The sequence below is a fragment of the Pistacia vera genome, unplaced genomic scaffold, assembly GCF_008641045.1.
Source record: "Pistacia vera cultivar Batoury unplaced genomic scaffold, PisVer_v2 Contig29, whole genome shotgun sequence".
NCBI lineage: Eukaryota > Viridiplantae > Streptophyta > Magnoliopsida > Sapindales > Anacardiaceae > Pistacia > Pistacia vera.
Window position 1 is genome coordinate 583,659 of NW_022196101.1, and position 13,202 is coordinate 596,860.

The 13,202-nt window shown below is 33.6% G+C and overlaps 1 protein-coding gene across 1 annotated transcript; it reads right to left on the reverse strand.

The window, feature by feature from the left end:
• Nucleotides 1-2,500: 2,500 nt before the first annotated feature.
• Nucleotides 2,501-4,901, reverse strand: LOC116134623 (protein OCTOPUS). Its single transcript, XM_031420303.1, has one exon. The coding sequence runs from the start codon at nt 4,677-4,679 to the stop codon at nt 2,685-2,687; it is 1,995 nt and encodes a 664-aa protein (XP_031276163.1). The 5' UTR covers nt 4,680-4,901; the 3' UTR covers nt 2,501-2,684.
• Nucleotides 4,902-13,202: the final 8,301 nt, after the last annotated feature.

Here is a 13,202-nt window from a genome sequence, read left to right on the forward strand (position 1 = left end):
TTCGCAAGATAATTAAAAGATCTACTTTTATATGCTCTTAAACAAGTTATAAGTCGTACCAAGTTTTAACTTTAAGGGATGTAATTGTCACTGTTGTTAAACACTTTTTGTCAAACTTTAAGGGATGTATATCCTTATAATATGGGGATCCAATGAATACTTTCCCAAACCTGAGGGGTGTAGTTGTATCCACAAGCTCATCAAGTAAAATAGAGGCGGAGAATGTTGCAGAAAGTTCAGAAATACCAGGCGGAGAGCTGGATGAGCCTGACCTTTTTGACGGAGGAATGGGAAAATCCATTTTATTTCAATCCATCTAATCTCTCAATAGAGGAAGATACCGACACGGACATGCTGAGGGAAAGAAAATTAGTCAGAAAAGGACCTCAAATCTACCCAAATCGTTAGATAAACATTACATCTAACCTTACCCTTTACATGGGTGCTTACTGCACAATCATTTGAACAACTTTTCACAAAATCTCAAGTTTGCACATCTCATTCTAATAATTTTACGTTCTGCATGGATCCAATGGTTGTAAATACCCATTGAAAATGGAGAATCTAAAAGTTATTTAATGTAATAGTATGTAAAAATATTCCGACTAAAGTATTCATTGAGAGCGTTGCAAAAATCTTGAGAAAACTTTAATCTAGATAAGCCAGCTGACATGTTTGACAAAGGATATGGGAGAATCATTTTAAGTACATTTCTCAATGGAAGAGATATAAGGTAACATGGAGGTGCAGAGGGGAGGGACAAAATGTTAGGAAAAAAGAGAAAAAAATGGGTTACAAATTGTCAAATGTTACTGAAAGAAAACATCAAAGTGCCATGAGTGGAAGCCTGAGTGTACATCGTTGACAAAGAAGGTACTAATTACCTTAAACAAAATTATTATTATCACCCACTTGCCATTAAGGCTAACTGGAGTACTGGACGTAAGAGCATGTTGCGATGTTTTTCCTAATCACTTTTTGACTTAGAAGGCAGATTGTTGTTGATCATGGAGCTTTTTTTACATATTTAGAGAAAAGGAGAAAAGCATAATCTCAAACTCATTGACTGGAATCGGAATTTACTCGTTTCTTATATGCCTTTTGTATCATTGCTCAAGTTTGATTCTGTTTTGGTAATTGGATTTGAGCACTAGTGTTTAAAGTATTTTTCATCTTTTAATCTCCTCCTCCTGGCCTAAATGGAATTCATTATGGCTAAGATTTGATACTTCCCACCACCATATTCGTAGTCTTCATTTTAGTGAGTATTATGTAAAAGAGTGTACTATGATAGAATCCTGCTGATGATAGAACAAACCAATGAAATCATATACCTCAATGACAATGAACAAAATAAATCGCACCACACTTTGGCAAACTTTTACAAGTGAAACCATTCCAAACCCCTGTCACCCATTTTCTGTTTAGAGACAGATGGAGTAATTTTTCATCTCTTGATATTCAAATGAAAATAAATACAGACCCACTGACATACACAAAAACAGAAAAGATTTAGAAAGAATTTGATCTTTTCGTACTATCATATGCAAACGGTGGTGCTTACTTTAAGATACTGCATCATTTGCTTCACCTAATCCATCTCTGTGTAACCATGGCAGGCTCTTGAGTTGGTCTGCCCGCAGAAGAACCAAGTGAAGAATTTTACAGAAACTAAGCTCTTCCAGGTCTGCTCGACCTCTTTCTATTCCCAGGTTTGTGACTTCTTCCTATTGATGAAATTTGATCATCTCACAGACACAATTGATCTTGAGAAGCCATGTTACCTGGGCTCTGGATATAGTGGAATTGTCGAAAACAGGAAGCCGTTGAAAAGAAGTATCCATCGAAACAAAGGAAATTACTAGTCACTGTTTCTACTCTATCCTTCACTTCTAGTACATCTAATTGAACTGGAATAATGAATTTGTGCAAACAATCTTCTTTACAAACATGAAGGGCCAGCTTATAAGCTCCGAAACACTGATCATTGAAGCTCCAAGAGTGACAAAAATAAATCTCACAGAACTCCCAGGAAACATTCACATCAGGAACAGTCATGTGAAGAGTAGATTTTGTAAGAATGAAAAGCTCATTTATTAAAAAAAAAAAAAGAGAACCCAATCTAAATAGAATCTTCACGTTTTGTCTGATAACAGTTGCCTATACATGTCACATATTCTTATTACGAACAGTGGGTCATGTACAGACATGTCACAGAATTCCATTTGGTAAAGAAGGATGAGGAGGAATCAGCAGAGCATTATATGGCCTTGTACCAAACAATTTTGGGAAAGAACCTTGAAACCAGTACACTATCAAATCAGCTAATTCCGCAAAGGACAACGCAAAAGAGAACCTAGTCGAATCCTAGGGCAAAAACATTTATGCATATATTCACTAATAATCTATATGCCCTTGCTATTTCTGGTAAGAAGAAGAGAAAATAACACAGCACATGAAGGAAATTTCAAGACACTAACAAGAGTATGGTAGAGACAAATAAACACTGAAAATTCTTGTTATTTGAATAATTGAAGAAGCATGCCACTCAAAGAAAAGGCAACAAATTTAGGGTGCTTTTTATCCAACCAACCATCAAGAATACATAGGCATGTGTGATTACACAACAAATGCAGAAAAATTAACAACATGAAACCAAAGAAACACCTTATGGAGCTCCAAATTTAGTACAATCGCAGTACGCTCCTTGCAATTGAATGTGCATGATTTGACCTACTTTTGCCTGATCCACCTCTCCGACTGCTCCTCATCGGGGTCAAGTAGAACCTTAACAGTCCATTATCAAGGTTGTTTGGTGAATACCTTGCACTCCTGTTCCTCTCCAACACAAACTCATCTTTTTTCTTTCTACCATGTCCATTAGCCTCAACTCCGTTCTTCCTCAAACCACCAAATGATCCACCAAAATTACTCGAATTCCTCCAACTAACACTGCTATTACTCCTCAACATCTTTGGATTAAATGCCCCTTTAACTTCTCCATTCCTTTCTCCTCTCAAATCTTGCCAAGATTCCGAAAATGACCTCTCAACCCCATTTGCTCTACTATACCTATCTTCATCCTCATCTTTGTTAACACCTCTCCTATGTATAAAACCCCATATATTCCATGCTTTACTCCATCTCTTGGACTTCTTATTCCCCTTCCTTTCACCATTCCCCACTACAGACGCATTGTCTCTAAAATTCATCTCAAAAGTCTCACTACAATCATCCCTTAAAGAATTCGAGTTTGAATCCCTCAAATCCTTATCTCCAAAAACCAACTTCGGCCCCTGAAAACAATCCACAGTCGCAGGAGACACTTTCGCATTAGAAACTGACTTCATTTCATCAATCTCAGCCACCACAGCAGCTGCTGTCTTCCTGATCGAACTAGACCTATCGAGACTCTTCCTTCGCCTAGAAGACGAATCCGAATAATAGTCCCTAGTCTGAGCAGACCCACCAGGAACAATCTCATCCTCATTAATAGCATTCATAGTTGGTTCTTCAACTGGGATTTGAGTATCAGACCTTGAAACATGAACTACAGGAGCATCCTCCACAACAGAAACCATAGTGGGCATTCTTGGAAAAGTCCTTCCAATCAAATAACCATCCCAAGAAGCCCGTGGCTCATCAAACGAGTACCGTGGATCATCAAAAGATATCCGACCCGCATCCAGCGAGAACCTCGGATCCGTGTCGCAAGACCTTCTCCCAAACCCGTAATCAGCAATCTCCGACTGAGTCTCTCTGTATTGTCGGGAAATTGGCTTCTCTACAGGCAATCTGGCTGAACCACTTCCATTTCTACGTTTCTTCAGCTTCTGCTTTTGTCTCCACTTTTGTAATTTCTTACTAAACACTGAAGCAGCTGACCAGAAACTCCCAGCAAAGTCTTTAAAATCTCTCCCTGAACCCTTCTTCGTTTGTGAATCAAGATCTATGTGGTCCTTCATCGGCTTTAAGTTTAAGTGTAACTCCTCTTCTTGAACTTCCTCTATCTTGTCTTCTTCTTCTTCGATAATTTCTTCAATTTTCTCTTCAATTACAACATTTGAAGATGACGTTCCTACATCAGGCTCATCTACAACCCTAATGTAGTCGTCATCACCATCATTGTCTTCTTCACTTTCAGTTTTGTCTTCTTCTTTGGACTCAAACACTGGTCCTTGAAAGCTGGGCCTAGCCGAAGACCCTAAATTTCTGCTCTCACTCGTCGTCTCACTCTGTTGTTGTTGTTGTTGCTGCTGTTGTTCTCTCTTGTAAGGGTTTCTCTCGTCGTCTTGCGTAAACAACGACCAGAGCGTGTTTCTAACCCTAACGTCACAAGATTTTCTCTGGGGCTCAAAGACGCCACTAAAGCCCTCGTTTTTGGAAGCAGAAAACGACTTGGTCCGACGAAGCTCCGGGAAAAACGGCGGTCTCGAGGAACCACCCCCACCGCCGCCGACGGAGGGCTTGAAAATGGACTTAAGAGCGGCCGCGGTTGAGGAAGTGAGGGGAGGTTTTCGCGATGAAGAAGACGCAGAAGAAGAGTGATCTAAAACGGCGAGACGCTCGCATAAACATGAGGGGCAAAAGCCAGTGAAATGCTCGTCGGGGTGACGGTCACAAGAGGTGGAAGGACGGTGGGGCTGCGGTGGTTGTGGTGGCTCGGTTGCTGGATTCATAACCGGTGTCGTTTTGTAATGCTCACTCTTGCTCTGCTCATAATGTGTTATTTACTACCCACACTTTAGTGAGAGAGAGAGAAAAGAGACCGAGTGTGTGTTTGTGTAAACCAACTGTTTGGTTCCAACGGACACAGGAAGGAGAGAAAATGATGAAAGATTGGGGAAAATTAAAAAAGAAAAAGAAAGATCTACGCGTAGAATTTTTCAGAATGCCCCACACTACTAAACTCGACTCCTTTTTTCTCTTTTCTTCGGCTTTGCCTTTGCCCTTTGCCTTTGCATTTCTAGGGGCACTCGCTTCTGAAATTACTGTTTTATCCCTGTCTCTAAGGGACTGTTTGGCCACTCCATTAAACTGCTTCCTTGCTACCTATAATTATAATAAATATGGTAAATATTTATGAGTTAAGGTTTATTTTTTGTTGAACTGTATAGTAAAATGTTGGATGGTTTTTGATTTTCAAAGATTCCTGTCGAGAGAAAAGCAAAGCAAACCACGCCATCACTAGATAGATAGAGACTCTCCTTTCTTTTCTCACATTTCGCTTTCTTTCTTGTTTGCTTTTTTTTTTTTTTTTTTTTTTTGCCCTCTTTTCCTTTTTCCTGTTCTGGTTTCTTTTTGTTTTTCATTCCTCTTTTCTTTTTTTTCATATTCGTTTTTATTGGGTTCTATTTTGTATATTTATAGTATATCATGTCTCAGCAGTGGGTTAGTAGTACAGAGGACAGGTGCACCCCACATCATCCCCTACTTTGTCCTTGTCAAAACGGTGTCGTTTTTTTACTTTTTTTTTTTGCGACCCTGAAGTTTAGTCTAAGTGACACTTTAGTCTTATACAACTATAGAAGCTTTTGGTAACTCTTTAGTTACTTGTTAGTAACACAACATTTTGATGACGACTCTATGAGAGGACCAATGTGTTACTAAAAAATTGTATAAGACTAGAGGATACTTAACCCAAAGCTTAAGTGTGGGGGATGTCAAATTTAAAATGACTTGCAATTTTGGCTTTTTTTTTTTTTTTTTTGGCTCTCTCTTTGTTCTTTGCATCAAACATCTTTTTCCCTATTTTGTTGACGCAAAAATGGGAGTTTGAGAGGCTTTCACTTTAAAAATGGGGTGCCTTTTTTCATATTTTTGGTAAAAGGGTAACATTAATTATTATTATTAATGTGTCTGGTTACCAAAAAAAAAAATAAATAAATTCATTTCTCTTATTTATGTTGAATCACTTCTCACCCTCTTCATAAAAAAAGCCATTTTCTTCTCCATCTTCTTCTTCAAAAGGGAAACTTTGCTTTGCCCAACACACCCCCTCTCCTCACACTTCACATTTCCATTTTTATCTTCTTTCATTTTTTTTTTAATTATCAAGGATGTCGTGTCAACTTACATACATCTCAACTAATCTTTCAAATCTTAAAATTACCGTTCGAGTAAAAACTCCAATGACCACCCTTATTAGCAGTCAAGATGAATCAAACTTATGACATTTTAAGTAATATACCCAAGAATTCTAATTAACCATTCAACTATCCAATTTGCCCAAAACACAAAGCCTCAAGACTCTACACGGCTTCTTTGATTTGGGTTACCAAAGAGACCTTTTGATGTAAAAATATAATCATTCTTAAAATTTGAAAAAAAAAAAAAAATCAATGTGTTTTAACTTAATTGAATTAGGAAATGTAAAGGATTATATAAGGCCATACATTTTTTAATATAGATGTAATAATGCGACCCGATATTTAAGGTCACATGTAATGAGAATCTTATTGCCATACAAAACATATTTTACACACGTTGATAATTTGAATTTTATTTTGATCATATAATATATAATTTATACATATTTATGGGTTTAAGCATATGATTAAGAGCTTAGCATAAATAAATTAAAAAGAAGCATTGAGGATAAAGATTCCCTTTCTTCTTTCTTAGCTAGCCATGCCGTGCTATGCACATCAAAGTTTAAAGTTAACATTTCGGTCCAAATTGAAAAGAAAATTATGTGTTTTTATGTTGTCTCTTGTTTCTTACTCAAATTAAAAATAATAATAATAATAATAATAATAACAATTAAAAAAAAGAAAGTGGGGTAAAAGTGTAAGAAAAGAAACAATAACGCGGTCCAAATTTCTAAGTCAGCTTTATTAGTTTTGGGCTGTCGTGCTATTTGTTGGAAAGCTATTTAAGCTATTAAAAATACTTGGTAAATAACATAATACCCCCAATTCTTTATTGAATTACAAATAACCCATCAAAAAGTTTTCAGTGATAAAATAAACGATAGATAAGTAATCAAAGTTAATATTTTCTAATTGAGTAAAGAGGAAAATTTGTTAACGTTTTCTTAGCTCGTATTAGAGTAAATTCTATTAGTATACTATCGCGAGGGAATTTTTATAGTCCTATTTATTTGGATTAATATAAATATAACATAACATTTTTCATATAAAATTTTATTAAATTTATTTTGTAAAACAAGCATGATCCATGATACTAAATACATACATATATAGTGGTGTTTAAAAGCAATTAACCGAACCGGTTAACCACTTTTTTTAACCGAGCCGATTTTTCAGTTTGAAATTTTTTTCGAACCGAAACCGAACTAGTTTAGAAGGAAAACCGGTTAACCGCTTTAAAAAAAAGTGGTTAACCATTTTTGAATCGATTTTTCCTTTTTTTTATAAATTTTTTTTTTAATTTTTTCCTAAATTAAATTGTAAATATAAACAATACGTATCCAAATAAAAATTAAACATTCATACATATCTATTGATTACTACTAACAATACATTAAAAATATTAATATTATTTTATTTAATATATAATATATTATTTTTATTTAATATATATATATATATTTGTAAAACCGGTTTCAGTCAACCGCTTTTTATTTTTTCTCGAACCGAAAATCCAGTTTTTTGAATTTTTCAAATCATAACTGAACCATTTTCTCGGTTAACCGGTTTTTCGGTTCGATTCGATTTTTGCATTTCTTTTAACACCCATATATATATATATATATAAACCGCTTTTTATTTTTTCTCGAACCGAAAATCCAGTTTTTTGAATTTTTCAAATCATAACTGAACCATTTTCTCGGTTAACCGGTTTTTCGGTTCGATTCGATTTTTGCATTTCTTTTAACACCCATATATATATATATATATATATATTGTTACACAATCTATAGAATAGTAGAGTAAATTACTTCAATAATGGAGATAGTTATATTTTATAATAACACAAAATACGTTGAATCAGAACTATTAAAACAAAAAGAAATACCTTGATATAATTAGTCAAAAATTATATCATAATATTCTGTTTTCTTAATAAAACTAATTTTAAAAATAAGAAAATGATGCAAAAAAAATTAAATAATATAACAATAGATAAGCACGATTAGTAGACATGGTGTCGCGGTATAGCCATAACCCACAAAAAAAAATAAAAAAAATTAGAATATCATCTCAAAAAGTTTCATTTTCTGCATATGACTACGTCCTATAATATGAAGTATTTCTAATTTTTTTTTTTTTTAATTTGCTTTAAACAATTCATATTAGAATAGGAATATGCTTATTCTTGAGAATTATTTAGATACCATTTTATAAGAAAAATAAAATAATATTATTTCATTTTTAAGGTATCAACCGTCCATTTCTAACTCTACGGAGGGGTATTTTTTTCGGACGTGTACACCGCTTTAAAATAATAACTGGTAACAGGATTCTCTTGCTGAGCGTCTCTACTCTACGTACGCATACGCATTACGTTTCAAAAATACATACACATCGGCCCAGCGCGTGTACTGCACGTCCCCTTTTTTGGAACACAAGACAAACAGCAAGCAGGCAACATGTGGGACCGTGTCCCACAGTAATCCATGGCGGTGATGGTGATAGCCACATCAGACTGAACGCTGTAGCTGTACTCCGCTATACACGTGTGGCAGATCCCAGTATGGGTTGCAGCTACCTATCGCACGTGTCATTACCTATTCAGCTACTTGTTCGCACGTATTTCGAATTTCATGAATAGGGTTTTAATATTAGATTGAAATAAATTACTTAAACTAATTAATATATGCATTTATTATTCCTTGAGCATATTTCATGGTTTCATTTATAAATTCACATCATGCAACCCATAATAAATGGTATTGAATAAAAGCAAGAGTGCATTCAGATTTTAAAAAAACCTAAGTTAAGTTTTTTTTTTTTTTTTTTTTTTTTAAGCTAGCTCAGTATTCAGTTCACATTAGAGTTTGCTTCTCCTTAAGGTCACGAAATACGCTACAGTTAATGAACCAGTGGTAAGTATATTTTTTGCGACTCGAATACAAAATCTTCTAGATATACTACCCTAATAACTAAAAGATTGTATTCGATCACAAAAAGAAGATAGTTATAAGAGTTTTTGATGGGGGAGATATTGTTAAGAGTAATTAATGGTAATAAATATAAAAAGGGTGATTGATTTAAGGAAGATGATGAGACAGAGACACCGCCGCTAAGTCACAAGCTAAAAAGGTTTATATTATATAGAATTAAGCTTAAGTTGTTTATTTAATTTTGAAAAAGGGTCCACCCTCCACCTCCACCCACCACCACCACCACCTGCTTTCGGTTAAACATCACGGGACCCCACAACAACCCCATAATCACATGGGCTATCATTTACTAGTATCATATGATAGAGAACACAAACATAAAAAAAAAAAAAAAAATAAAAAAAAAAAAAAGAATTTTATAAATATTGTTTCATTGGTTTGGTAATTTGTATTATACATGTGTGCATGGAATGGAATGGAATGAATCGTAAAAATCATCTTCTGTCTTCTACCTCATACCTTTTATTATTTTGTTTTATATATTCAAAAGATTTTTATTTAAAAGGGGTTTAGGGTTTTGTCTTTCTTTCATTCTTTCTCACTCTAGCTAGGGTTTGTCTTTCTAGGGGTTTTTATTTATTTTTCTGGGTTGATGGCTGGATTCGCAACATAATTCCCATATCCAAAGTGGATATGTTTATATAAATGGGTAAATAAATTAGTGGGAGAGAGAAAAAAGATTTGAGACAAAAATTCTGCTTCTGTTGGATTGTGGCAATGTGGCCCCATATGCATATATTTTGCTCCTATATATCATCCCATCAACCAATTCCAAATCTTTGTTTCCACTAACTTGCTATGTTATGATATGAAAGAAACATTCAGCTATTGTTTTCAATCCACTTTTTATCAAATATTGTGAATGTTTTCTTGTTTTTAATCAATTTCATACTGTGATAGTCCAACTTAGTCCCCACCCACCTATCTCTATATACATATATATATTTATTTATTTATTTATTTATTTTCAATGTCTCTCTCCAATCAATCATTCATTATACAGTATATTTCAGGCTTCTAATGAAATGAAACATGCTTTTTTGTTAATTATATTAATCGTGTGATTAGTAGTCATTGATCAATCAGATTATATAGAATATTTTGGTGGCAGATTGTCTGGTTAATTAATCACTGGATTAATTTTAAAGCTTTCAAAAGCTGAAACAAACAGAATATTTTGTCACCTAATCCCATTAAAAGCGGAACCCTTATACTATATATACTTCTATTCTGCTATTGATTTTGATTTTGATGCAATATTTTTATATATATAATAGGGTTTTGACAAGCTGATTTGTCTTCTTAATAACTTATTATAAATTCCTCACACTTGTTCTTCTTCATAATTATTTGAAGAACAATAAAGTATCGTTTTGGAAGCATATATATATAAGTAATACATAGAAGACAAATATGAAACAAATTATATACTGCAGAATTTAGCAGCTATGCATGCATGCATGATTCAGAATTGCCATTAGTTCTCATTAGATGAATAGTCCAATCCAACAAACTCTTTTTAATTTATTTCTTTTAATAACTTGAAAAAAATTAAATGTTTTTAAGTGAAATAAAGTTAAGAATTATGATAAAATAATGTGTCATTATAATCTAATGAAAAAACTGCAGCCATTGGAGGGTTCATAGATATGAAAATGAAGCAGTTTCTGGTATTATTTATTATTATTATTATTTTTTTTTTTTTTTTTTTGTGGGTTCTTGGGTTGGTGAATATTGGTAGTGACATGGAAAGGAACTGATTAGTACAGTTGAAGCATGCAAAGCAAGATTAGGAAGACAACACTTTTGGATCTGAAGGGGAGCAATTTTTTTTTTTTTAAATTTGTTATGTGTTCTTTAGTGAACAACTGAAGATTCGGTAGTCAGACTAATAGTTTTGTCTCTCTGAAGCTTTATGCAGTGAGAAGGAGCTTTCTTTCCTTTCCTTTAATTTTTTTGTCATTTTCTCCATGAAAACAAGAAGAGAAAATTCATAACCTAATTTACAATATTAATATTTGAGAATATAAAATAACCCCACATGACAATGATACTGTAATGACCTCTGGTAACATTGATAAGGAAGATGATAATTATTAATTATGATGGTTTATATTTGATAATGATGTTTAGCATCTAAAATTTAACTATGAACTCACTGTTCATAGTCTTATAACAGCTAGATTGAAGGTGATTTTGGAAGAGGGTGACAGCTTTTGGGGCTGTAAAGCCAAACTTTACTGTTAAATCATGAGAATGAAGAGAGAGTTAATCAGTTTTGAAACAGTTTAAACCAAGTGTTTGGGTAATCAAATAATGCAAAAGAAAAGATAAACATGCGCAACCCAAATAGATTCCACAAATTTCGCCAAAACCCATTATTTGATATCAAATAATGGTGTCTAATTATACACCAAGATCATAATAATTGTCTATAATTACACAAACCCATATTCATTGATAAAGCTATATATATTCTCCTTGTCATATGGGGTGTGTTTGTGTGTACAACAATTGGGTTTCTTTTCTTTCTTTCATTTTCTAGGAAAATAATTTTAAAAAGGGCAAAAGAAAAGAAAATTGAATTGGGCATATACATGCCAAACTGTAAACAAAAGTGAAAAAAAGCTAAACCCCAGCCATCATTACACCAAAAAAAAAATAAAAAAAAATAAAAAAATAAAAAAGGGACATCTAATTGAGTCATTTTGTCCCCACATTCATACAACACCACATACAAATCAGAGGCTTTTTATTTTCCCAATTGAAAAACAATGTATTCAATCATAACCCACTTTAAACAAAGCCTCCAATTTGGACCCAACATAACTATTCACAAATTTCATTCACATTTTGCCCTATTATCATACCCTATTTTCAAAAAGAAAAAATAGTCCCATAGGAGGTCCATTTTGATTCAAATTGGTAACTTAAAAACAAAGGTGTTCCTATATAGTAAATAATGAGTTTGATCAAATCTTTTTATTTAGTGTATTTTTTGGGCACCATAAACTCTTGTAGGCTTGTTCCTATTTTCTTTTCTTAAAAGCTAAGATGGGTATGATTACTCTAATTTTGGGAATTAGGCCAAATAGGATAATTTAGTGGGTAATGCTCCACATGGTAGCTAGGTTCAAAAAAAAAAGAATGTAAATTAGACCTGAAGTAGAGTGAAGGAATCCCAAGAAAGAATTTAGAGTTTGGCATGTTACTAAAGCAAGACAAAAGCATAGAAGAATACAAGAGGATAATTACATGGCATACCTTCTTAGGGATTTACATATATTCCAACCATATCTTTGTTCTGTGATTATTTTAAATGCTACAAGAGGTGGAGCTGCATTATTCACTGACATACCTTGAAATTTACAAAGAAAACAAACAGAAAAAAAAAAAAAAAAAAAAAGGAAGAAGGATACCCTATTGTTTTATTTTAGAATTTGCATGAAAATCATCAGTAGAATTGGTTTTTCAAAGGTGAAGCGATAGGAAAAAGGAAAAGATGGTCTTTGCTTTTTCCCCTCTTTCTTTTTGATGTTAAAGTAGAAAGACCCATGAATTATGCTTGGAAAGGATGTTCATGAAAGAAAAGAGTTCATACAAGAAAGATCCAAAAAAAAATTTCCCTTTCTTTCTGGGAGGTTTCTTTTGAAGGATGGAGCCCAACCTGGTTGATTTCAGTGCTACAATTTCATGCCTTCTCTTTTCTTCACTTAAATCAGGCACCAAAGACTACAGCTAGGGCCATTTCTTGTGCTCATTCTGGGCAATGTTTTGTTGCTTTAAGCCCGTATATAATCTCCGAAAACGGGCTTGATTGGTCCAAGTAGAACCAGACCACTGGCCCATAAGTATTGAACCTAAATTTCATTTAAAAACTGTTTCTCTAATACTTAAAATAAAAGTCTCTTGATGTTGCTGAGTCTTTTTTACATCCATAATATTAGTTCTACAATCTTCTCTCACAATCCTTACAATCTCCAACATAACAGTTCGTTATTAATTAACTTTTAAATAAATAGATGAGACCTATACAAGCAAACAAAACTCATTTTGTAAATTGACTAATAACGAACTATCACATTAGAGATTGTAAAAAAAGATTACGAACATA

Bases quoted from the DNA above. Each gene is read 5' to 3' on its own strand.
- LOC116134623 (XM_031420303.1), bottom strand. From the start codon at position 4,679: ATGAATCCAGCAACCGAGCCACCACAACCACCGCAGCCCCACCGTCCT.